This window comes from Antechinus flavipes, chromosome 1, assembly GCF_016432865.1.
Source record: "Antechinus flavipes isolate AdamAnt ecotype Samford, QLD, Australia chromosome 1, AdamAnt_v2, whole genome shotgun sequence".
NCBI lineage: Eukaryota > Metazoa > Chordata > Mammalia > Dasyuromorphia > Dasyuridae > Antechinus > Antechinus flavipes.
In genome coordinates this window covers 337018798-337045988 of record NC_067398.1, presented here as the reverse complement: position 1 = coordinate 337045988, position 27191 = coordinate 337018798, and the positions used below count along the sequence as shown (strand labels likewise).

Sequence of the window (27191 nt, the reverse complement as noted above, 5' to 3'; positions counted from 1 at the left end):
AAGCCTCAAAAGGAAAAAAAGGCAATCGGCTCTGAGCCTTCCTTCTTCGTAATGTTGAGCAAAAGGGGGGAACACACCTTGCTCAGGAGGTGATAAAGAGCCTCTATTTCAGAGAAGGTAATGCTAGATAAGCCTTTCCCCAACCTGCCCTGTTATACAACATGCACCATCACAGACACTTCGTGTTGAAGGACCCTCCTAAGGAGGTCTACCCTGGGGGAGTACTACTCCAGAGAGTATTAGAAAACTGAGACAGCAAAATAGTCCTTACTTCCTGACTCTAAAGTAAGAGATCTTAACTTGGGGTTTATGGATAGATTTGGGCAGAGGACTTTCTATGAACTCAAGTAGGAAAACATCTTTATTTTCACTAACTTCCAACTGAAATTTAGCATTTCTTCAAGTATTTAAAAACATTTTGCTGAAAAGGGGGTCCACAGACTATTAAAGTAGTCCATGGTCCCCCAAAAGTTAAGAATATCTGGCGTTTAAAAAAAACATAGCCAAACAGCTTACAACTCCCTCTACACACACACAAACACACAGAAAGCCAGAGAGAACACACCATCCTTTACATTGCACAAGGGCAGGCAGGTTTAAATTCTTTATTGGCTTGGAGAGCTGTATCCCAGCTCTGCAAGGGCTTCCCACTGGGCTCAACTGGCAGGAGCAAAGTCAAGGTGGGAGGGGCCAACAGGCCTCTACTCCCCCTCCCACTACATGTAGCACCCAGGTAGCCTGGCCAGAGGCTGCAGCAGTTCCAAATGTCCAAATGCTGGCACTTCTGGGATGGCAGGTGCCTGCCTCATCCCCCAGACAAGGGGGCTGGCTTAGGAGGCAGTGGTCCTCTTCTGTTGGTGTTGCCTGCTCTGGGTCAGCAGGTAGATGGCCCCTGACTATAGACAACTCTCCTCCTCCCAATGCAGCTTTTTAGGAGCAATTATTGATCCCAGCCAGAAATTGCTGGGCCCACCATTCATCCAAGTCAATGGGTACAAAGTCTATGAAGAGAAAGAGGGAAAAGTCTGAATGGGAGAATACACATTAGAGAACCAATATTTCAGTCTAGCTTACAGGTTCTTGAATTTTAGCTCAGCTTGATTCCTGCCTCCAGGAGGGAATCTTGGGTACATTTCTGCTGCTCTTTTATTCACTATGGTACAGAGAGCACCAGTCTGTGATAAAGAGATGTGAATTTAATTCTTGACTCATATATATAAAATGTATTATATACACTCCAACATATTGCCATAGATCAATTAAATGGCAAATCACTTCATCTTTCTGGGCCTCAAGATTGCTCATCATTAAAATTTGGATAATGATTCCTTACAGAATTGTGATGAAGAAAGCCCTTTGTAAACATGATGAATTGGACAATACAATTATTATTGTAACTATCTGGGGGCAAGGTTTCACTTCCACTCAAATAGGAAAGGGGAATAATAGCATACCTACCCAAAGGGTTAGACAAGACCCTTCCAAAGAATTAAATTGCTTATAACATTGAAGTGAGAGACGCAACTAAACTTGGCTAAAGGCCTCAAGCTGGAAAGAAAATAGGCAGAGCTGAAAAGAAATTTCACTTCAGGCATGTCCTTGACTAACAGGTGCACAGTGTTAAGTAATACTCTGAAAGGAGCTTGAAGTTGGAATCTGTTGCCAAGGAAATTGCTGGGGCAGACAATCCAGCCAAACTCTAGTCTTTTTCCAGCTTACTCCACCACACAGGCACCTAAGAAGGCACAGGTGGCCCACCAGGTTGCTTATGGAGGGGCAAACCCTCCCAGGTTGGAAACAGCAGTTCAAAGCCATTTCTATGATGATTAATAGTGACCCCCGCATTTCCTGCCTAGGTAGGATGGGTTGTTTTTATTTCCATGGAGGTCTGAGTGGGGAGAGCCAGTGTGGACAGGGAATACCCAAAGCAGAGGCTACTTACTTTGCAGCCCAGGGTTAGGTGTCTTCTCCACATACTGCACAGGTCTAGGCCCACTCTCACCTGCCTGGCTCCCCACCAGCTGCTGCTCCACCTGCTGCCAGGCTGCAAGAAAGATAGAAACCTGAGGGCTGCAGACACCAGGTAGTCATGGAAAACTCCCAGCCTTTGCCCAGCCCAACCAAGAGAAAGGGACAGCAGGATGACCCACCACTCATACTGCAGAGGCCCGGCTGTGTGAACATACCACCAGCAACAAAGAGCAGCTCTGAACTGCATCCACATGATCCATTTTAGCCTACCTTCTGCCTCCCAACATGCTTCTGGGTACCCATTGTGGTTAACAGAGTAAATTCAAAGAACACAGCTTTATTTTTATCATAGATCTGAGATAAACCCAGTAAGAAATGTAAATGTAGTAGAGGAATAGGGGAATATTTACCGTTGATTACACAGGGCTGGCCCTGCCCTATTTGTCCAGGCAAGTCATTTTCCCTCCACTTTTCTCTCCTGTTTTCTAAAGTCTCTTCCAGCTGTGACAGCCTATTTTATATTTCTCTGTTCTGTGACTTCCTATTCCCATGAATGAGGAAGCTTCTCTCACCTTCTTATCCCTCCACGTCCCCAAAGAATAGTCTGGGGTTTCTTACCTTCGTAGACAAAGCGGACATTCTCCTCGTGGGCAAGTGTGTAACTCTCCTCTGTGGCCGTAATGGACTGAGTTGTGGCCAGAGGCCTCCTGCCGTTCACTCTGTTGAACACAAGCTTTGGGGCCAGGCTGTTAGGGTAAGGGGAAAAATACCTCCTTGGTCAGTATATTTAATTCATGCTTCCATATCACCCAAATGACTAGAGTACCAGAAATCCCATCCAAGACTTGATGGAAAAGTGAATACCCAACAGAATTGGATGACTTACATACTATGTTGCCAGATTTTATTTCCCATCAAGGAAAATTTAACTAACTAAATAAATAAATTCTACTCAGAGTCTGACTATGACTGATTGACATTAGATGCTGGATTCTACTCCTCTAGAAGTTTAGCAAAATATTCACTAGCTGTCCCCAGCTGCCCCTGCTATAGGATAGAGCCACTGGGGAGCTACAAATAACTCCCACCCTCCTGATCTAGTTGGCCTAGCAGCTCCAGGATATAGGCGCTAGCCAGAAATATCTTGGTCCAAAAGACAGAAACAACATGCCCTGCTCTATGCTTGTAGTCAGGTTACTGCTTCTTTTTAAGACTCAATCTCCATCTTTCCCAGGCAGTGAGTGCAGAGGCCACTATTGATCAGCACAGAAATGGCTTTGAACTGCTGTTTCTAACCTGGGATGGTTTGCCCCTCCTTAACTAATCTGGAGGGCCTGACTCCCCCAGTGCTATCAAACAGGACTGCTCAACACAGCCCACTGCAGCCCTGAACTTCAGAACTGCCATCCTAACCCTCCTCAGCTAACAGGTAAGGGAATAAGCATTCACAGACTGTTCACTACATGTCACAAATATTATCTCCCTTGAGTTTCACAACAGCCCTGCAAGAAAGGGGTTTTTACTATCCCCGTTTTACAGATAAGGAAACTGAGACAAGCAGAAATTAAGCAACTTATCAAGTATCAGACAGTAAAAATCTGAGATTGAATTTTAATTCAGTTCTTCTACACTGCTGGCCTAGTCTTCTATCCACCGCACCATCTACCTACCTCCTTTGGGGTTTTAAAAAAATTTTTTTTGGGGGGGTGGGAATGAGGCATTTGGGGTTAAGTGAACTGCCCAGAGTCATACAGCTAGTAAATGTTAAGTGTCTGAGACTGTTTTTGAACTCGGGTCCTCCTGACTTTAGGGATATCCACTTCACCATTTAGCTACCCCCACCTAACCTCTTATAAGACAAACATGATGATATAAAGAAGCATCAAAGAAGGAAACATGGATTTTATTAAAGCATCTACCTACTATGCGGCAGTCTAAACATATTATAAATAATATTTTGTTTGCTCCTCCCAGCAATCTTATTTAAACTGAGTTATGTGTGTCTGTGGCCAGCTCCTAGGGTCAGTATTAATTTGACTGTGAAGTTTTTATGCCCTAATACGTGGTCAGTTTTTAATGTAGGTGCCACGTACTGCTGAGAACAAAGTATATTCCTTTCTATCCCCATTCAATTTTCTCCAGAGGTCTCTCATATCTAAGGTCAGTATTAAAGCTTAATCCAAACAGAGTTTGAAGAAGGGTCCTTCATGAAGATTTGGCCTAATCTTTTCACATTATAAGAGAAGATTCAGAAGGCAAACCAAGGTCACCCAGGTCAGTAATAAGTAGAACTAGAATTTGAACTTGGTTCCTCTTGATTTCAGATCCAGTGATCTATCCAAAGCATCCACAGCAAACTACCAAACAGTCTGCAACTCACACTTTAGGGAACAGTTGGGAGAGGAACATCCTTAGTTCTGTGGGTTTCTACATGGGAATGGATGCTGGGAGTAATATGTATTAGTCCCAAGGAGAATCTAGAAATGTAATCCTGCTTTAGGATCCAAAATGTACAGAAAGAATCCTGCTGATTCTCCATTTCTCAATTCCCAGGTATCTCTGACTAGAACTTCTAAATACTTATATAGCTTGAGTAGTTGGTTGCCCACAAACCAAACAATTCTCAGCATGCATTTCAAGGCCTCTACAGACTGGTTTTCACCTATCATTGCAGACTCATTTCTTAATACCCCTCTTAGCACTTTCTCTATTCTAGTCAAGCTGGTACCTCTAAATGATTCTTATTCACAATATTTCATCTCCTGCCTCTGTGACTTGGTACAAGTCATCCCTCAAGTCTTTTTTTTTTTTTTTTTTTTTGAGACAATTAGGATTAAGTGAATTAACACAAGCTGTTAAGTGGCTGAGTCCAGATTTGAAGTCAGGTAATCTTCATTACAGAGTCAATGTTCTAGCCACTGTTACCTTGCTGCCCCGCGCCCCCCCTCCCCCCATCTTGAAAGTATTCGCTCTCCACTTTTATCTCCTTCAAAATACAACTTCCTTTGATATTTTTTCCTAATCCCTGCTTTTCTCCATCATTATCACTCTTTTCCTCTTGATTTTGCAGAATATCTTTGCATGTACTTAGAAAAATAAAATACTACTAAAGTTAAAAAAAAATCAAAGCTATTGGAAAGAGATCATTGATAATATTCAAAGTCTACCATTGTCTCTGAAGGTAATCTCAAAAGAATAAATTGAAAAATGTTTTGAATAATGGCAACTTCAAAAGAATAACTGTATGACTTCCTAAGAGAACAGCAACCTTGGAAAATGAACATTAATTTAAATCCCAGCATATTTGTTAAAAAATTTAAGTTTTATTATTTATTCTGTGATCATATCTTGGATGTGGATGTTATTTTTCACATGTCTCTTTCACTTGAATAGTCAAATGTGTCATTAATTAAACCATGAAAAAAAATCCTCACAGAAATTAATAAAATATCAAAACAAAAAAAACAAAAAAAGAAATTGTTTTCTAGGGGGTGTTGATCAATTAAAAGATGACTGAATAAATTATGGTATATGGATGTAAGAGGAATATTATTGTAATATAAGAAATGATACAGGGGATGGTTTCAGAGAAGCTGGGAAGACTTGTTATGAATACAGAACCAGGAGAACAATTGTTTTAATGTCACAATATTCTTAAGACAATCAACTCTGAAAATCTTAGAAACTCTAACACAATAGTGAACCATAATTCTAAAGGACTGAAGAGGAAACTGGCTACCCACTTGAGAGGTGACAGACTCAGAGCTCAGATTGAGGTATCTTTTTTTTGAACATGGCCAATGTAGAAATTTCTTTTCCTTGACCATTCATATTTGTAACAGCGGATTTTGTTTTTCTTGTTTTCTTATAGGGAAAGGGGAGGAAAGAAAAGACTATTTTGGGTTTGTTTTTTGAAAAAAAAAACCTTAATTAAAAAATAAAAATAAGTTGCTTTATATTTTTTTTCAATGTATTCAGTATTTTTCTTTCTTTTTTTTTTAATTTTTTAATTTTATTTTAATATCTTTTTATTGATAGAACGCATGCCAGGGTAATTTTTTACAGCATTATCCCTTGCATTCATTTCTGTTCCGATTTTTCCCCTCCTTCCCTCCACCCCCTCCCCCAGATGGCAAGCAGTCCTTTACATGTTGAATAGGTTACAGTATATCCTGGATACAATATATTTGTGCAGAACCGGACAGTTTTCTTGTTGCACAGGGAGAATTGGATTCAGAAGGTACAAATGACCCGGGAAGAAAAACAAAAATGCAAGCAGTTTATATTCATTTCCCAGTATTCTTTCTCTGGGTGTAGCTGCTTCTGTCCATCTTTGATCAATTAAGGCTCTCTTTATCGAAGAGATCCACTTTCATCAGAATACATCCTCAAACAGTACCGTTGTTGAGGTATATAATGATCTCCTGGTTCTTCTCATTTCACTCAGCATCAGTTCATGTAAGTCTCGCCAGTCCTCTCTGTATTCATCCTGCTGGTCATTCCTTACAGAACAATAATATTCCATAACATTCATATACCACAATTTACTCAACCATTCTCCAACTGATGGGCATCCTTTCATTTTCCAGCTTCTAGCCACTACAAACAGGGCTGCCACAAACATTTTGGCACATACAGGTCCCTTTCCTTTCTTTAGTATCTCTTTGGGGTATAAGCCCAGTAGAAACACTGCTGGATCAAAGGATATGCACAGTTTGATAACTTTTTGAGCATTAAGTTGCTTTATATTAACTTTTATTTACACATATATTTCAAGTTAGATGAAATGAAAATCAGGCCTTGTGCTAGCACCTGCCTTGCTGCGCCCTCCAGATGCTTCCCTCCCCACCTTCCTAGCATTGCCACCTGTCCTACAAAAGCGCCCTAAGAATCCTTGATTTTGTTATTTGACCTTCCAATGAACCTAATGCCTTTCTATTCATCTTGAAGCTGAACCCTTCCATATATGGTAAATTCTCCAATTGTAATGTGAACCCCTTGAGTAGGAACAATATCAGTTTTCCATTTGTATCCTTGGAAAATAGCACAGCACTTAATACATGTCTTATCATTCACTCATTCACACAGATCCTTTTTTCCCTTTACTAAAATGTAAGCTCGTTAAGGACAGGACTGGATTTTCCCACACAGATCTGTACACAAAGATTTTGAGGGTTGAAAGTAGCTTCAGCATCCAACTAGTTTACACCAAAGTGTTAAGACAAAAAGAATCCCCACTAGAATATGCAAGACTAGTGGCTCTCTCTCTTCTTGGAGACCTGAGAAGGAGAAACCAAACATATTTGGAGGCAGACCATTCCACCTTTGGACAGCTCTAATTGTTAGATTTTTTTTGAAATCAAATCTAAATTCCCTTTTTGTAACTTCTATCCATCATTCCTGATTTTGTTCTCTGGGATCAAATTGAAACAAAGCTTATCCTCTTGGACCTGACAGCCCTTAAGATACTTGAAGACAGGTATGGCATCCTCTCTCAGCCATCCCTTCAAATTAAACTATTTTAATTTTAATTATTTTATTTTTTACTTTAATTATTTAAAATTTAATTTTGATTATTTTATTTTTTAGTTGATTATTTTAATTTACTAAAGTTTAGTTCTTTCACTAATCCTCTTAGGACTCAAAGGCACATGACTTTTCTGGATGCCTTCCTTTGCAATGTTCAAGCTTATCAATGTCCTATTTAAAATTAAGCACAGAACTGAATAGTATGTGTCAGATGAAGTGTGATAAGGGCAGAAGGTCACTTCTTCCTGGACAGAATGAGTCAATGCATCCCAAGATCTAATTAGTATTTTTTCATAATACTCCGCCAATTCACATTGAACTGAAAATCTACTAGAATCAGCAGATCTTTTTCAGATGTCTAACCATACCTCTTTCTTCTTATATTTATGTTCTTGTGTGTGTACCCAAGTATAAGACTTGTAAATAAAGTAAATAAATCATTTATCCCTGCTGATTTTCATTTCACTGATTCATGCAAATATACCAGTCTGTCAAAAGCCTTTTAGAATCTAAGGCAGTGGTTCTCAAACTTTTGTTCTCACTATCTTTGTATTATTTAAAAAACTATTGAGGATCTGTCTGAAGAATTTTTATTTATGTGGGTTATATTGATAGATTTACCATATTAGAAAAAAACCTAATTTGAATTTGCAGACCTTCTGAAAGAGTTTCAGAGACCATCAGAGAATCTCTGGACTTGACTTTGAGAACCACTGATCTAAGCTACCATCTAGTGCATTAGCTATCCTTCTCAGCTTTGTGTCATCCATAAATTATGAGTGCCATCTATTCGTTCTTTATCCAAGTATTGATAAAAACTGTTTAAACCCCCCCACAAAAAAGGGGAGAGCACAGGTCTGGGTACTGATTCCTAGGGTATTCCTGGTGCTTAGTATAGTTCCTTGTCCATAGTAGAAGCCTGATAAATATTTGAGCAATTTTTGAGTGTCACAAGGGATAATGATATTTCTTCCTCCTTCCGAAGAGCTGAGCTCAGACATTATCTGTGTAACCTCAAGCAAATCAATTACTTAACTGTTTGCTTCAGTTTTTCCATCTCTAAAATGGCATTTATCTGGCAGGTAATGTGAAAATCATTGAAACAATGTTTATTTGAAGTGCTTAGCAGAGTGACTGACACTAACAACAGCTATTTAAATGTTTATTCCCTCCCTCTCTCCCTTCTTCTTTGCTCTGATAAGAAATACTCTGACTCCCTTCACAGCCAGGGAACCTAAGGTGCAGAGAAAGAATAAAAGGTTTGGTCAGGTCCTTCCCCTCTTCACGGAGGAACATGATACTAAAGGGAGGGATTTAGCTCCCCATTGCCTGGGGAACTAGTGCTTGATTATGTTAAGTTCCTTACACTAGGTGGGAAATTAAATCTCTTTCCCTGCCTCCCTCTTTTCCTCCCTCAACTAATCACCCTAGGAAAGGCTGGCTTTGTAGCTCTAATTGGAAAAGAAAAACAAGGCAAAACGTCTACAAGTCTTATTTATGAGCTCTGCATCATCCTGACCACCACTCAGATTGCTGGATCCCTCTACCCCTCAGTGACCAGAAGTATTGGCCATCAATAGCAACCTTTTCCAGGAGGATGGCAGAAAGGATCTGCTCACATTTTCCCCTAGGCCTCAAGTTTCCCATCTGTTGATGTGTATAAACTTCTCTGAGTGCCTCAGATGAAAGGGGAGCTATAAATAAAGAGGATTGTCTTGAGATCTGCATGTGTCCTGGCTAACATCCAAGCCCTAGTTGATATGACCATCACCCAGAACAGGAGACCTTTAAAAAGTCTGTCAGAGGGAAAAGGGCCCAATGCACAAAAATATTTGTGGCAACCCTTTTTGTGGTGGCAAGGAGCTGGAAACTGAGTGGATGCCCATCAGCTGGAGAATGGTTGGATAAGTTATGGTATATGAATGTTATGGAATATAAGAAGTTATGTTAATATAAGAAACGATCAGCAGGCCTGCTGGAAGGCCTGGAGAGAATTATACAAACTGATGCTAAGTGAAGTGAGCAGAACCAGGAGATCATTGTACATAGTAACAACAAAATTATGTGATGATCAACTGTGATAGACTTGACTTCTCAACAATGAGTTGATCCAAGGCAAATCCAATAGACTCAGGATGGAAAATCCCATTCGCATCCAGAAGGAGAACTATGGAAACCAAATGTGGAGGGAATCATACTATTTTCACTTTTTTTTTTTTTGGTTGTTTATTTCTTTCTCATTTTTTTCCCCTTTTAGTCTGATTTTTCTTTTACAATATGACAAATATGGAAATATGTTTAAGAGGATTGTACATATTTAACCTATATCAGACTGCCTGTTGTCTTGGGGGAAGGGAGAGAGGGAGAAAAATTTGGAACAAAAATTATTACAAAAAATGTTAAAAACTCTTTACATGTATTTGGGGGGGAAATACTATTAAGAAAATACTATTAAGACAACAACAACAACAAAAGTCTAGCTAATGTTTGGCTTAAAGAAGCCAAAAGTAAAGGGTGGTGATGACCTGTAACACAATCACTCAATGTTGGATCTGGAATAGATCTTCAAGACCAATTGCCATTTTTACAGATAAGGAAACTGAGTCTCAGAGAAGGAAAAATTACTAACCTAGGATCATATAGCTAATAAGTAACGAAGTCTGACTTCAAGCCCATTTTTTCTGGCTCCAGATCTAGTGTTCTTTCTGTTAACCACATATTCCAATTTAGTGAAGTTAAAGGCCAGCAATTATTAACACTAAAGTATGTAGGAGCTATCTCTAAGTCCAATTGGGGGCGGAGTCACTGGTTTATTTTCTTTTTTGGCTCCCAGATTTCTTTGCCCCTTTGAAGAATGTTAAGATTAGTCATATAACTTTGGCATTGACTAGAGAGAGCAATGTTGGGGGAGGATAGGGAATAGAAAGATCATTGGATTTGGAGAACAGAAATCATAAGTTCAAATTCTGATTCATTTCTCAAATATATAGGGAATTGAGCCAAAATTATAAAAATAAGCTGTTTCCCAATTGATAAATGGCCAAAGGACATGAACAGGCAATTTTCAGAAGAAGAAATCAAAGCTATCTGTAGTCATTAGTCATAAGAAAAAATGCTCTAAATCACTACTGATTAGAGAAATGCAAATTAAAACAACTCTGAGGTGTCACCTCACACCTATCAGATTGTCTGACATGGCAGAAAAAGAAAATGACAAATACTGGAGGATTTATGAAAAAATTGGGACCCCAATGTGAACTGATCCAATCATTGTGAAGAAAAATTTGGAACTCCTTCCAAAGGGCTATGAAACCTGGTATATATCCTTTGACCCAGAAATACCACTACTAAGATTGTATCCCAAATCAATCAAAAGAAACTCACTTGGCATTTTGTTGGCAGAAATACTGGGAATAGTTCATCATTTCCTTCTCCAGCTTCTTTTACAGATGAGGAAACCGAGGTAAATAGAATGAAGTGACTTGCCCAGAGTCACTAGGAAGTGTTTAGTGTGTAAGGTCAGATTTGAACTCAGAAAAATGAGTCTTCCTAACTTCAATCCCACCACTCTACCCATTTAGCTTCCCAAATGTGTTAAGTATTATTATCCTCATCATCATCACTATTATTATTACATCTGTCTCCCAAGTTGGGGTGAGAATCAAAAGGGATAATGTTTGCAAATGTTCAGCATATTATCTGCCACCTAGTAAGGGCTACGTATTATTATCATTTTACTTTATTTTTATTTTTCTGCTGAGGCAATTGGGGTTAAATGACTTGCCCAGGGTCACACAGCCAGGAAGTATTAAATGTCTGAGGCCAGATTTAAACTCAGGTCCTCCCGACTTTAGGGATGGTACTCTACCCACCACACCATCTAGCTGCCCCATATTATTATCATTGTAGAAGGAAATAAAGAAATGGAAGGAAAATCTTGTGTACATCCAAGAGCACTGCACAGAAACCCAGGAGCCAAAATCAGCAGATTAGAATGAGTTCATCCAACTTCCTGACCCTGTGACTGAAATATCCATGGGATTTTTATCCTGTCACACTCAAGGTTGTTTTGTTTTGGAAAGGCCTTGAAGGTTGGACAAGGCCGACTACAAATAAAAGCCCTGCAGGGTTTGAGGGATAATATGTCTTCTCTCCTCCCTTGCCCTGGAAACTGAGGCCAGAAAATTAAATAAAAACTTTGTCACTGATTCTGCTCTATGGGGGAAAGGGCTTATGGTGACAGGCAACAGTTCTCTCCCCTGAACATGAGAACATTGCATTTCCTATAATGCTGAGATGCAAGTAATGCAAATAATTCTTAGAAACTTCTTCAGGATCAAAAAGAGAATATATATCAGAAGTCAGACCCACACCTCCCACCTGACTCCAAACCTATGTGATGTATAACTTCCAGGAAGAGATGACCTTCTGCCCTCATCAGACTTCAGACACATTCTATTCAGTTCTGTGCTTCTTCCCATAATAATCTCTCTTTATCATTTCAACCTCTCTTACTAAGTTGTATGACCCCAGACAAGTCATTTCACCCTGTTTGCCTCAGTTTTCTTATCTATAAAAGGAACTGGAGAAGAAAATGGCAAACCACTCCAGTATTTTCGCCAAGAGAATCCCAAATGTAGTCATGGAGAGTTGGAGCCAAGTGAAAAACACTTGGAAAAAAAAAAGTTTAAATCCTTGATTATTCTTGGTTGTTTTATATCTTGATTATTTTTTTACATATACCAATAGCTTTTTTCCCTACATGAAAAAACAGTTTTTAACATGCACCCTTGCAAACCCTTGTGTTCCAAATTTTCTCCCTTCCTCCCTATTTCCCCCGTCTAGACAGCAAGTAATCCAATATAGTAAAGTCTGATTATTCAAGGCTGATCAACTATGTCCAAAGGGCTATCAAACTGTGTATACCTTTGATCCAGAATGTTACTACTGGGCTTATATCCCAAAGAGATCTTAAAGGAGAGAAAGGGACCTACATGTGCAAAAATATTTGTGGCAGCCCTCTTTGTAGTGGCCAGAAACTGGAAACTGAGTGGATGCCCATCAGTTGGGGAATGGCTGAATAAATTGTGGTATATGAATATTATGGAATATTATTGTTTGGTAAGAAATGACCAGCAGGATGATTTCAGAGAGACCTGGAGAGACCTACATGAACTGATGCTGAGTGAAATGAGCAGGACCAGGAGATCATTATGTACTCCAACAACAATATTATATGATGATCAATTCTGATGGATGTGGCCATCTCCAGCAATGAGATGAATCAAATCAGTTCCAACAGAGCAGTTCAATTCATTACTGCTACACCCAGGGAAAGAAGTCTGGAAGATGACTATGAACCATTACATAGAATTCCCAATCCCTATATTTTTGTCCACCTGCATTTTTGATTTCCTTCACAGGTTAATTGTACATTATTTCAAAGTCCGATTCTTTTTGTACAGCAAAATAACTGTTTGGACGTGTATACTTATATTGTATTTAATTTATACTTTAACATATTTAACATATACTGGTTAACCTGTCATCTGGGGGGGGGGGGGGGAATTGGAACAAAAGGTTTGGCAGTTGTCAATGCTGTAAAATTATCCATGCATATAACTTGTAAATAAAAAGCTATTAAAAAAAAGAAAGAAATATGTGTAGAAGAATTGCACAATTTTAACATATATTGGATTACTTGCCATCTAGGGGAGGGATTGGGGAGAAGGAGGAAAATTTGGCACACAAGATTTTGCAAGGGCCAATGTTGAAAATTTATTCCTGGGGCAGCTAGGTGACACAGTGGACAGAGACCAGCCCTGAAGTCAGGAGGACCTGAGTTCAAATTTGATCTTAGACACTTAACACGTCCTAGCTGTGTGACCCTAGGCAAGTCACTTAACCCCAACTGCCTCAGCAAAAAAAAAAAAAAAAAAGTATTTATGCATATGTTTTGAAAATAAAAAGCTTCAGTTAAAAAAAAAAAACTGATCAAGAACAGAACAAAAATCTCTTGTCCCCTACTCACAGGTTTAGCCTAGATCTAGAGAAGCCAATTAATTCTTGAATGAAAAAGCCCATCTCTTCCTCATTGACAAAGAGCCTAGAATAAAACACTGTGTCTGTCTCTCTCTTTCTCTTTCTTTCTCTCTCTCTCCCTCTCTCTCTCTCTCTCTCTTTCTCTCTCTCTCTCTCTCTCACTCACACACACACACAGACACACACACACACACAAATATAAACATTGGAGCTCAGCTGGCATGATCTAGTTCCTCCCAAATCAGAAACCCAGAAACCTGAATGATCAAGTCTATAATAGGATGGAAAGAACAGCTGGATTTCATTCGACTTTCCAGTCTGGATCTGGAATGCTAAGGGACTGCCCGGCTGGAAACGCCCCTCTCTCCTTTAGTGGAAGGGGGCGGCTGAGGAAGGTTCTGGAATCATACATACAGAGTTCCAGGACAAGTTAGTCCGGCTAATACACAATAGCTGACACACAGAAAGTTATCTTGCCTTCTGGGGAAGGGTTTAATCCTGTTGGAACTGGGATTGAGGAACAGGGAAGGGGAAAGATATGAGATACTCCACCCCCCATTTCAAAACCAGTTCAAAACTGCTGAATCAGATGAAAAAAATTGCAATTGGACTTATAGGGACTGCTTGCTGAAGGATGAGCATCTGAGCAAAGATCTTCCCTTGAGAGCCTGTGGGCCTTTGACTTCGCTCCCACATCCCTCCTTCACAGCATTTCTTTAACCTTCCATTCTTTTAACCAATCATTCCCAGTTCAAAATCTTTGATGTCAAGAGAAATCTGAAAGGTGAAAATTACAGAGGGCTAGGCTTTTTAGACTCTCATGGACATTATTCTATTTCACAATTAGGATGCCTGATTCATGAGGATCTCATGCCTTTATTTGCTGTACCCTGACCTACCCATGAACTTCATCTTCTGCTTTGAGATTCCTGGAATTACTGACAGCATCTCCTGAAAACATGGATCTTTTCTAGGTCTTTTTTGTCTGCTTAGACAAACTTTCCCGTTGGTGGCCATTCTGCTTTAAGCTGTTTCTATGTTGATTTATCTCTGGTTGGTTAATGTATTTCTAGCTGCTTCATGTCTACAGCCAATCCTATTGTTTAATGAAATTTCTCTAAAATGTACCATTTTCTCTTCTGCCATGCAGGTCCCTCATCTTGCCACCCCCTCACCCTCGCAATGATTCCCACATCTGAGCTGTCACATAATCCTTACTCAGGAGCCATTAGCAGACTGAAATTCATGTTTTCATGACAACCCTTTTTGCTGCAGTCAGACATGGACAGAGTCCAAACCATAATCATTGTGGTGTGGTTCACCAAAATGGAAGCCATTGCCTAGGGCAGAAGCTAATCAAGGCTTCCTCTCAGCCAGCTACCCTGCCAAGAGCACCTCTAAACAAAGGGAGCCACTGTTTGAGGGAAGGATGGGCAACAGGCCTGGACCCCACAGTAGCCCTGCACCCACAACTTCCCCTTAACTTGTATTACAGATGACCAAGCTTCCTTTGTCTTCAGTGAGAAGCAAAGAACCACACTCAGGCCTAGGGTCAACCCTGAGGGACTAAGAAAAGCTACTGAATCTCAGTTTATGAGATTCTCTCAGATTCACTTAAAGATCTCAAGTAGGATCTCAAGTACTAAAAAGTACCGAATCTTAGTCAAATGTGGAGGTACATTATAATTACCAAGCTTTGGTAAAACTCTAAAGGGCTGAATAAATGAGTGTAAGTTAATATTATTAATCTCACACCTGTTGGAGCTATCCTAGGAACAGCTGGAGCATGAGTCTACAGTTCCAGTTCCAGACCCAATTTTGTGCCCCAATCTCCTTATTTGCAAAATGGGGATTCCACCAATGTCATTTACCTGGGAGGTAATGGGTATAATATGAACTCAAGAGAGCAGGGCTTAAAGGATATTGACTGTGATCAAAAAGTAAATCCTTTAGTTCCCCCCAAAGCCTCCGTTTTCTAATTTTTAAAATGAAGACAATAATGTCTACCTTCCTCTCACTACTGTTGTAGAGAATGTGTTTTGTGATGCCTAAAGGAGAATTTTTATTATGATTCATATCAATGGAATAGAGACCCAGGCAGGTGCTATCAAGATGAAAAGATTTTGGTCAAGTTCCTGATGACTGGGCAAGGATAAGCCTAGCTAACTCAGAGGCTTATGATCAGGTTAGTTGAAATGTAATTCTCCTTTTTTTCTCTTCTCCAAAACAACTCTCAAAAAATGGTCTTCTAATTCCCAAAGAGGCTGTCAATCAATGGAGTCAATATTCATCCTGACAAAAATTACAGATCCTTCAGATATTGAAGGTCAGCCTTCAAATCCTTCCTCAAAAACTCAATCCCTATACTATGTTGGGCAAGTCACTTAACCCCTATTTGCTTCAGGTTCCTTATCTATAAAATGGGGTAATGATAGCATCCAAAGTTGTGAGGTTCAAATGAGATAACCTATGGAAGATAGATCGATATACAGATAGACAGACGGATATTATTGCATGTGGGTATATTTGTACTAAATATTGCTGTTATTATCACCCCTTTTTAAGTTTGTTATGAAAAAAGCACTGGATAAATAAATTTAGGCTGTTAATTATTAGCCTCCAAGCCAAGAAGATAATGAGCCTGTTTATCAGGTTTTAAAAATTTCTCGGAGTGGTCCAAATTTCCTGTGGGCCTGTGACCACACAGGTAGGATGTATGTGAACTGGAAATTCAAGGCGTCTTAGAATTCTTAGTTTTCTTCCAGACTCATCTCAGCTTCACAAAACACTTTCTGACCTAAGGCCTTACATAATTCCCGTTGTTAACATTCTAGCATTTAGTTCTCTGAAATTACCTTGTATTTCCTTTGTATACTTTGTATATGCTTTTCTATGTACAAACTGTTTCCTAAGATATGTCCTTCCTGCCTCTAAGAATCTAAGTTTCTTGAAGGCAAACATAATTTCCTATTCTGTCTTGATATTCCCAAAGTTTAGCTAGTATCTTGTGTAGAAAGAAGACATTTAATAAACACTTGAAGGCTCAGCCTAAGAACCCATCTCAATACATCTTAGATGTAAGGAAGTCCAAAAAGCTCTGAGATCAATCAATCAATAATCCAATGATTATTAAGTAAGCACTTAGTATGTGCTTTGGAACTGAGCCAATCTAATCCATAAGGATACAAAGCAAGGCAAAATGTTTATTCAGTGTTTCTAAAGTTTTCAAAATACTCTCTTCAAAATAATCCTCTGAGGTAGGTAAGGTATCTTACATCTTTTTCAGATGAGAAAACTAAGATTCAAAGACATGGTTTCCCACAGCTAGCTAAGTGTTAGATTGAATTGAATTCTCTCCTCCTCAGATATCACTGTCTTGAGCTAGAAATCATTCCTTCATCTCACACAATTACTGATACTTCCTATACTCCTAAAGACACATTATGCTGTGAATTCAAGGACCTAGTTTAATGTTCACTGGTCAAAGCTACCAGATTAAGAAGAATCTGGATGAGCAAAAATGATAGCAAGCAGAGGACACATTTGGAAGTAATAGCTAACATTTCTATAGCTCTTTACATAGGTTATTTCATGAGATCCTCACTCCTGTGATGCAAGTGCTAATATGAGTTCCATTTTTTTGTGATTCAATCATGTATCTTCCTTGTGAGTTCATATGGCTTTTCTTGGCAGAGATACTGGGGTGGTTGATGAGGAAACCAAGAAAAACAGAGCTAAGTGACTTCCCTAAGATCACACAGCAACTAAGCCCAGATCTTGTGTTCTATCCACTTCAAGGATGAAGATCCAGTAAAACAGATGAGGAAACTGAGACTGAGAAGTTTAGGGCCTTGGTTAGGGCACACAATTAGTAAACATCTATTGTAAGATGCTCCCCTACAGACTTGGAATGAAGTCAACAGATAACAACCAAACACTTTTTTAGAAAAGTTAAGGGTACAATTATCTGAATTACCTCCTAGACAAACAGTGATTGGTCAGAAATAGTCTCTAGTTCTGTCTATCTAGGGAGGTGCTTTCTTTTAAGAAGGGAGGTGTGTTTCAATGTATACCAGGTCTCAAATCAGATTTTTAAAGGATGGAGACAGCCATTTGTAGGCTCAGAAACAACCTATAATTGTAGGCTCAGCTGGAGTATATGTCAAGTTCAGACGCAAGCTCTAATGATCTAGGCATACTGGGAACTAGCACTCTATTAATCATCTTCTATTTTCTTGGGGTTTCTTGTCTAATTTGTTAGAACTCTGGAAAGCTTACTATTTCATCCAAACACATTAACTTCACTCATCTTTCAATCACAAACTCCACTTTAATCAAGCCCACTTCCCCCCAAAATCTAACCCCCTCCAGGAAGCAAACCAGCAAACAGATCTCTATCCTGTTACCCTTATCAAGGAAGAGATAATGAATTATATACACATGTACATATTGTGTATATATATATATATATAAAATCATTGTAAAATTATTATAAAATTAGTTTCATACTTCTGATCTGAAAAATAGAACCCTAAGTATTCAGAGGTACCTGTTCCTAATTTAACTCAAATATAAAGTATTTAGGTGCTAGAAAGCATTTTAAAGCCCTGTGTAACTGAATTAAAATTAATTTCATTGCTTTTAGAGCTCTATATACACACACCCCTTGTTACCCTAAAGAGAATGAACACAAGTTAAAATTCCTTAGATCCCTTCTAATTTTAAAAGTCCCCAACCAAGTAACTCTCCTGGGACCATGATAACACAGCATATACTTTCCTTAAGACAAAATCCAGCCATTGATCAAATCCAGGACCAAAACATCTACGCACAAAGATTTCTCCCTATGCCTGAGAGAATTTAGATGTCTTAAACAGATGACTGGAGTCTTCTGTGGCTCTGATTTCATGGATAACAGGATAAGAAGGGACCTTAAAGATCACAAAGCCCAACCTCCTTATTTCAACAACTGACTCAGAACATATATAGTTTCCTTTTCATCACAGAGAAAAACATTAGAGGAGTGACTTGGCAATAGTATATATGGATTGGGAAGCCCCTTCCTTTTCACATTGCTCTACAACTTTAGGAAAACAGGTTTTGGGTTATGGCTTCCATGTCCTATTAATTTATTCATTCATTCATTTATTCAATAAGCAGTTATTAAGAACCTACTATGCACAAAGAACTGCATTAAGTGCTGAGAAAAGATAGTACCCCTTCCCTTGTGGAGCTTATATTCTGGGATGGGGTGGGATGGAGATGAGATGCAGACACAAAGCAGGTACTCTTGGAGAAAAAAGGGTTGCCACTGATGGGATGAAATTAACCAAGTTGTCATGGAGCTAGGTTGATTGGTTAACTCAAACAAGTCTCTCTATCTAAAAGTAGAAAGATACTTTAAGAAGATGGGAATAAGTCTTTAACTATCAATCAGATTTTAGACTAAGGGTTAAAAAAGCACTTAGAACTGGAGTCATGTTACACAGGAAGAGTATTTGGATAGGCTGAGAAAATTTGGTCTTGCTGGAGGGGTCATCTAAAAATTATCCAGCTATTTGAGAACCAAGGTCATTTCAGAGATTGGAACAAGTCTGGCATTCCAGCTAAATACTCTTCAAAGGAATCAGGAATTGAGGGTGAAGGGGCAAGGGGAGGAAAAGGAAGGACTAGGTTAAATGATCAACTTTGATATATGACTTAGTACTTCTGAATAGACTTGGGTTGGAAAATGCCACCAACATTGAGGGAGAGAACTATGGAGATTGAACGTGTCAAAGCATACTATTTTCACCTTTTTTGTTCGTTTGCTTGTTCACTTTTTCTTTTTCATGGATTTTTCTTATATAATATGATAAATACAGAAATGTGTTTAGAAGGATTATATAGATATAGCCTATATCAGATTGCTTGTTGCCTTGGGGAAAGGGGAAAAAGGGGAAAGAAGATTTGGAATATGGAATCTTTCAGGAATGAGTGCTGAAAGCTATCTTCATGGGTGTTTGGAGAGGTGAAATCTTATTGAGGAAAAAAACTATAAAAAAGAGGGGGCCTTTCTTACCTTATTAAGGTGTCATTACTGATGGAATGAGTTAATTGAGTAAATTAATAAATCCTACCCTTTTATACAAAGAATGGGAATGCAACTGAAGAAGATGAGGAAGATAATCTAAGCACAAAAGAATAGTGTGAGCAAAAGCACCAAAGTCAGAAAAGTACAGAGTATGTGATAAAGAAGGGGAGAGGGAAGTAAAGAGACAAATGAAAGTTCATTTGAGTTTGCAGTCAAATTAAGGAGCAGAGGGAAGGCAACATGGTGCTTGGGCAGAAGACAATGGGACTGGGGACTAGGAAAAACCCCTTATAAGGCCCCATATGGAAGTTTTCCACATTACACTATTCTACAAATGATAGATACAAAGAATACAAAGAAACATGGGAAGACTCACATGAATCAATACAAAGTTATCGGAAATCAATAAGGTACATAGTGACTACAAAACAATTGAAATTGAATGCTGTAGAATTATGATGACCAAGGAGTCTACCAGGAAAAGGTGAAACTAAACATGTTTATAGCACCTACTAAGTGCTAGACACTGTGTTAATCACTTTTTATAAATATTGCCTCCGATTTCACAACAAGCCTGTGATAATAATAGCTAACATTTACATAGTGCATATAACACATATATTAGTGCTAACATTTAGAAGAACTGTGCTAAGGATTTTACAATTATCTCATTTGATTCTCATAAAAACTCTGCAAAGTAGGTGTTCTTAGCTTCCCCTTTTTACAATTGAAGGAACTGAGGCAAACAGAATTTAAGTAACTTGCCCAGCGTCATAAAGCTAGTAGTAAAGCTCTAAGGCTGAATTTGAACTCAAGAATTCCTGTCCACAGGCTCAGGGTTCTACTCAATGCACCACTAGCTGCATCCAAAGAAATACAAGAGATGAGCAACTATAGGTGTGTAACACTGCAAATTATATATATATATATATATTTTTTTTTTTTTTACTTACCCATTAATTTTGCTGAACAATGTCTTCGGGTTTCCTAAACCAAATAGTACCCTTAAGTACTCAAAAGTATTTGCTTCCTAATTTAACTAAAATATAAAGTGTTTAGTGCCTAGAAAGCATTTTAAAGCCCTTTGTAACTGTGTTACAAGAGATGGCTCTCTGGGAAGTAATAGGGGTAGGGTTGTACTGGGAAACCGATGATATTAAAAAAAAAGTAAAAATAAAAATTTTTAAAGAGAAGAAAAAAAGTGTTTTAAACAAGAGGTCTTATAGTATTCCCTCAACTGATTTGACCTGGCTACTCCTCCTGCTAATCATTCACTTAGTACTATTCCTCCCTTCCCCTGGTACCAAATCCTTATTGTCTTTCAAAGTGAAATATCCCAAACAGAAAAGGATCACAGTCAAAACCTTTAAACCTTAATAAGATTTTTCTTATTCCTAATATTCCTAATAAATTCCTAATGATAATTGACACCCCAGAGTCAAGCTGCAGTCCTACTGTCCCACTATTAGGAAGAAAACTGGGAAGGCAGAAAAGAATCAAGTTAAATTCAATTTGATGTGGGGCTTTTCTTTCTAATTTATGTTATGGCCTTAATTGGATTACACCATTCCCTTCACCACTCTGCTACCACAAATCCTGACCTTACCTAGCCTAGCTGCCTCCTCTCTCCCCCTTAGCTACTGAGAAACAATGTTAAGTCTGGGTGTATTAAAACATAAAACACTTTGTAATATAAATATAAAGCCTTTGTAATTGGGTGCAGCCAGATGGGGAAGCCAGCCAAGACAGGAGAACCAGAATAATCTCAGACATTAACTAGATGGGCAATTTACTTAACTGTCTCAGTTTCCTCATCTGTAAAATGAGTTGGAAAAGGAGATGGCAAACCACTCCAGTGTCTCTGTCCAGAAAATCTCAAAACAGAGTCAGAAGAGTCAGACATATTTTGACCATTTTGACCAATTTGACTGTTATATAGCTGTGTCCCTTCTTTTGTTGGTTCCATCTGAATTATGTAGTCAAATTGTTTCTCTCTCTCTCTCTCTCTCTCTCTCTCTCTCTCTCTCTCTCTCTTTTTTTGCTGAGGCAATTGGGGTTAAGTGACTTGCCTAGGGTCACATAGCTAGGACGTGTCTGAGGACAGATTTGAACTTCTGACTTCAAGGCTGGTCAAGTTGTACTTTCAAGTCAGTTGACCTACAGGGACCTACAGTGAGCCTGAGGGTATGATAAAAACTGGGGATACAAAGAAGGTTAAAAGCAATCCCTGCCCACAAGAAGTTTGCAATCTAAGGAGGGAAACAAAATGTAATTATGTATAAATAAGAAATATGTAAGACAAAAATGATATCATCTTTGGAGAAAGCACTTTTATTACAGAACAACAGAAAGGAAGGCCAATGGGAGTATGGTCAAATGGGAAAATGGGAGTAAAGTATAGGCAAGTTGGAAAAATAGGAGGGACAGGTTCTAAATGCCAGACAAGATTTTATATTTGATCCTGAAAGTGATAGGGAGCTAACTATTGACATTTATTTAACAGGGGATGACAAAGTCAGACCTGAGCCACAGGAAGATCATTGTGATAAATGAGTAGGGACAAAAAAAAACAACCAGAAAGCTATTGAAATAATCTTAAAAAGAGGTGATGAGCATGTTCACTAAACTGGGTTCAATGTCAGAGGAGGGGGAGTGTCATCCTCAACTCTTCACTTTCTCACTTCCCACATGCAAGGTGATAACAAATGTTACTTTGACATTTCTCCTCTATACTCCTTGTCAGGCACAACATTTTCTAGCTGTGTGATTCTGGACAAGTCACTAAACCCTGTTTGCCTCAATTTCCTCACTTATAAAATAAACATCTAGAGAAGGAAATGACAAACCATTCCAGGATCTTTGAGCATGTTATTTTACTCTACTCTGGGCTTCTACATTCTCTGACCTTGTAGGAAGAAGGAATTACTCTATATAGCCTCTACCATTTTTTCCATCTATAGAATTAGAATCAGGAAAACCTGGGTTCATGTATTACCTTTGACAGTCTGGGTATGACTCTCACAAATCCATGAACCTTAACACCTCTTCAAAGAAAGAGATTAATTGAGGCCTTGGGTGGCAAAGCAGTCACTGATTAGTACTTTGGATAGACAATTTCTTCCTTCAGAAGTGTTAAACATATGCACAAAGTCCATAATAATGAGTGTGGCCCTTAAAATGTAATTCCTATCTGATTGTTTTTTTCCTTCAAATTCTCTTTTATTTTTATTGATATCTTTTTATTTTTTACATTAAGTTTTTCCTTGTGTTTTTCCCATCTGCATTCCCCATCAGAGAGCTATCCTATATATATCATGGTTTTGTTTTGTTTTTTAATGGCTTTTTATTTTTCCAAATACATGTAAAACGTATCTGATTTTAATGAACTGATATATTAATTTTAAAAATACTTCAAACATGTGTGGTTTTCTAAGTCAATATACAGCCCACAGGGACAGTTTAGTGGCTGAATTTGACATCACTGCCCCACACAAATGAAATAATAGATTCCAACAGCTAAAAAAAATAAATTACAGTTTGCAGAACAACTTAGATCCATTACGATATCCATAATAATCCTATAGGGCAAGCAGGGGAGCTATTATTATTCAATACATAAAGTATAGAGTTTAAGTAAGTTGCCTAAGCCAAATTCTAAGTGACTCTTCCCTGGTGCCTCACTTTTTCATCTATGCAATGGGGAGAAAATCAAGTTCTGGATCTTTCCTAGTCAAAAAGCCCAAGGCTAAAGGGGGCAGCTGGGTGGTGCAGTGAATAGAGCACCAGCCAATCTGTTCTCAGACATTTAATACTTCCTAGTTGTGTGACCCTGGGCAAGTCACTTAACTCCAATTGCCTCAGCTTCCTCCCCCCCCCCAAAAAAAAGCCCAAGACCCCACTAGTTTCAGTCATTTATTTTTCCAGTTTTGGAGAAAGGACAAGAAGCATCTCCTTTCTTTTGAGGAAGACGATCAAAAAAAATTAAATATAAACTCTAAAAATAATACAATGCAATAAAAATACATAATACTGTTTTTTTCATTTAAGAATGTATCAAAGTGATGCAATGCCAGGTGGCAAATAGCAAATGCTAAGGAAGGGTGGGAAGAAAAGTGAAGAAATAACAGCTGTAGCCACCTCAGGAATTAATTGGTCCACTGGCCCAATATCAAACAGCTCTACCTCTTGGAATTCCCTACCTTCCATCTTGAAGATATATTTCAGGTAGTCCCTCCTATAACAAACCATATGTGGATTGTATAAGGATTCCTGTGGTCTAAGTTTATTGACTTAGAAAACCACATATCCTTATATATTTTTTTCTCTGCCTGTTTCTTGGTCACCCTCTACCCTAGAACTGCTCACTCTCTCAAATTATTTTATATCTACCTAACTGTACATATATATTGTATACATATATACTATATACTGTATACTCCAATAGAATAATATGAAGGCATTTTGTTTCTGTCATTGTATCCCTATCACCTAGCACAGGGCTATATATACAGGAAGCAATTAATCATTGTTTATTGATTTTATGAATTGTTCAAGTGCACAATTACCCAAGTGGCAGCATAGGAATCTCTTCTGCCTTATGGAAGATATATTACCCAGGATTGGCTCTAGTTTGCCAATGCTTATGAAATTAAGCATAGAACAAAATGGTTAGTAAGCATGAATTAGTAGGTTAGCAGAAAGAAAAGAGGGGAGTCTTTAGCTGAACTATGAATGTCTGACATTTCTAAAGAAGCTCCTTGCCCTAAGCCTATCCAGAGTGTGGGGGATGAAGGGAGTGAACCCTTATATATATATATATTCTAAAAGAAAGGGCTTTTTAAAGTCATAAATGAATAAGAATTAGTCAGGAGACCTAGATTTAAGTCCTGGCTCTGACAATTTACAAGCTATGTACCCTTTTAGACAGCAAGATAGCTAAGTGGAGAGAGCATTGAGCCTAGAGTCGGAAAGACCAGTTAGAATCCAGTCTGAAAGACCGACCACCTGTGTGACCCGGGCCAATCCATAAACCTCTGCCTGCCTTAGTTTTCTCAACTGTAAAATGAAGATCATGATAGCACTTACCTCCCAGGGTTGTTCGGAAAGCTCAAATGAATGAATATCTATAAAGTTCCTGACAAATAAATACCTATTCGGTCCTCCTCCCCCAAGACATTTCACCTTCTCTGTATTCCCAGTTCTTGATATATGATAAACATTTAATGAATATTTGTTGAATGAATCATTATATTTCACAGCATGTTAGGTCTGGAAAGGACATTGGAGGTTAGTTATCATAAATCTTTCCTCAGACAGATTTGGGAAAAGAGATCCAAAGGGGCAGAGTTGCCCAAGATCAGATAATAAAAGCGTCAGAATTTGAATCCAGGTCCTTGGACTTTGACGTTCCATATTCTTTTCACCATACCCCACTTAACTTCCCAGAGCGTTTGAGAAAAGTGCTTAAAGCCGCAGTCTGTGACCCAGCATTTCCAGGATTTGCAGCTTTGGAGACATCATGCCAAGTCATGCTATTGGTCTGGGAAGCAGACGACTGGGGCCTGCCTCCCCAAACTCAGCCTGGAACGGCCTTGGGGCACCGGAGCTTCGGAGGCCCTGAGGAAATTCTCGAAGCAGCAGGAAGCAGTCGCCGGCCCCACCTCCCGCACCCAGGACGTGTTCCACCCCCCGGCGCAGCTGGCAGCCCGAGCCAGGGCAATCTCGTGCCCTCCCAGCCCAGCAGAGACTGGGGCCCCGGGGGATTCTCGTGGCCAAAGCAGAGGGGTAGGGGGAAGGATAGGGGGCGGGGCGCGGATGTAGGCATCCGGGGGGAACTAGAGAAGCCCAGGGAGTGGGAGGTGGGGAAGGATCACTCGGGAGCCCGCCCTCCAGGGAAAAGGACATTGCTCTAGTGAGCAGGCGGGCAAAGCGAAGACTACCCGAATTCCCCCTCCCCCCAGCCATGTGGCAATGACACTCCCCAGTAACCTTTCGACAAGGTCACCCCTCCTCCGCCAACCTACCATGCCTAGCACCAGGAGCCGCAGCGGAGGGGGGTGGGACGGGGGAGCAGAGAAGAGGTTGGGTCCGGGCTCCCAGCCGGCCCGGGGGGGACGGGGACCGCCACCACCCCACAAGGCTCACGCGAAGGGGCAGCAGGACGGCCGCCGGAGTGCGGCAGCTAGCTCACCTTGACAGAGGCCAGGGGCCCGGCGGCTGCTGCGGCTGCTGCGCTGACCGCCGGCATTTCAGGTGCTCTCCCAGCTTGCTTTCCAATTGCTGCGTGGGACCTGCAGGGACGAGGACTCCGCGTCACCGCCGGCCCGGAGGGAGCGGGCCGAACTGGCACGGTCCCCGGCGCTGCCGGCCCGGGGAAAGGGGCTGCGGGGGTACAGGCCGAGGACCTCCGGGAGCCGGCGGGGGCTCGGGAGAATGCAGGCTCTCGCGGAGGAATCGTGGTACGCCTCACTCTCTGTGGGGAGTGACAGCTCGTCGAACCGCTCAGAAAAACCCCCAATGGTCGCTTTAAGAAGGAAAAAAAAAACCTAAACCACGAGGGTGTGCGACTCCATGTGCAAGGTGGGGGCGAGAGAGGAGGGGGTGCTATGCCCCCGGAGCCCTCTCCCGGCTCCTCCTTCCTCACCTGTCCTCCGCTGCGTGGCTAACTTGCTGGGTCCCTTGGTGATCGTGTACATTCTGCGCTCGCCGCGGTTCTCCGGGGAGGCAGGACGTGGTCAGGGGGTCCCAGCTTGGAGAAGAGGTGACAACGCAAAGGTGGGGGGCGAGGGTCACCTTCCGATCTCGGCCCCGACCCCTCGGGACCACCCAGCCCAGCACAGTCCGACTAGACCAGGTCAAGTGGCTGCCAAACTCTCCCAGTCTACCTTCTGCTTTAACTTCGCTCTGCGTCTGAGAAATTGCGATTCCCCTTTAATGCTAGGGGAGAGTAAGAGAAGGACTGAGGCATGCTAGCTACACGCCCCCAAGCGTCTTAAAGGGACCTACAACCCGTGCGGAAGTCCAGCGTCTGGTACTTAAGGGCAGCTACAGAAAACTTGGTTTGCTCGAGCTCATGGGAAGACAGCCCAACTAGGAAATGAAATACGGAGAGTTCTTTGGGGTCTGGATTCCCTGCATGATCATAAAATGTCCTTCAGGTGCCCTTAAGTCATAAAGCTAGTGTAACTTTTTGGAGGGAAATTCTCTTGGCACCCTTTGCAAACTCAGCCCAAGACTTCGGTCATAAGACTTCTTATGGGGTTGTTTGCTCACTATACAGGGCTGAAAAAGATAAAAGGACGAAGATAGGAGTTGGTGGGGGTTGGGAGTGTTTGCTGAAGGCTTAACAAGCCTTTTCTTTTTTGGGGGGGGGGGTTAGGTGGGTGAATATATGCCTGACAAACAAGTTTAATCTGCATTTTTCACATCTTCTCAAGTCTAGAATATCAATAAAAGAACAAACCAATCCCTCATTTGTAGCGTTTGCGAGTTCCAAGTTACAAATGCTCACACTAAATTTAACAATTGGTTCCCAGGCGCTGGTACGAGCTGACTCCAACATACCCCTAAATATATC

The 27191-nt window shown here is 40.2% G+C and overlaps 1 protein-coding gene across 1 annotated transcript; it reads right to left on the bottom strand.

Annotated features, from left to right (window-relative positions):
* Window positions 1-570: 570 nt before the first annotated feature.
* MCRIP2 (MAPK regulated corepressor interacting protein 2) lies at window positions 571-27189 on the bottom strand. The gene is made up of 5 exons (XM_051969011.1): window positions 26259-27189; window positions 25806-25905; window positions 2590-2717; window positions 1943-2044; window positions 571-1001 (listed from the first exon to the last, which is right to left on the bottom strand). Exons 1-5 carry the CDS (start codon window positions 26308-26310, stop codon window positions 931-933), a joined length of 453 nt encoding a protein of 150 aa, XP_051824971.1. The 5' UTR covers window positions 26311-27189; the 3' UTR covers window positions 571-930.
* Between the last annotated feature and the right edge of the window lie 2 nt (window positions 27190-27191).

Coding starts and splice junctions, on each gene's coding strand:
- MCRIP2 (XM_051969011.1), bottom strand. CDS start 26,310: ATGTACACGATCACCAAGGGACCCAGCAAGTTAGCCACGCAGCGGAGG. Junction 25,906..26,258: donor AGCCACGCAGCGGAGGACAG/GTGAGGAAGGAG, acceptor TCGTCCCTGCAG/GTCCCACGCAGCAATTGGAA. Junction 1,002..1,942: donor ACCTAACCCTGGGCTGCAAA/GTAAGTAGCCTC, acceptor TTCTCTTCATAG/ACTTTGTACCCATTGACTTG.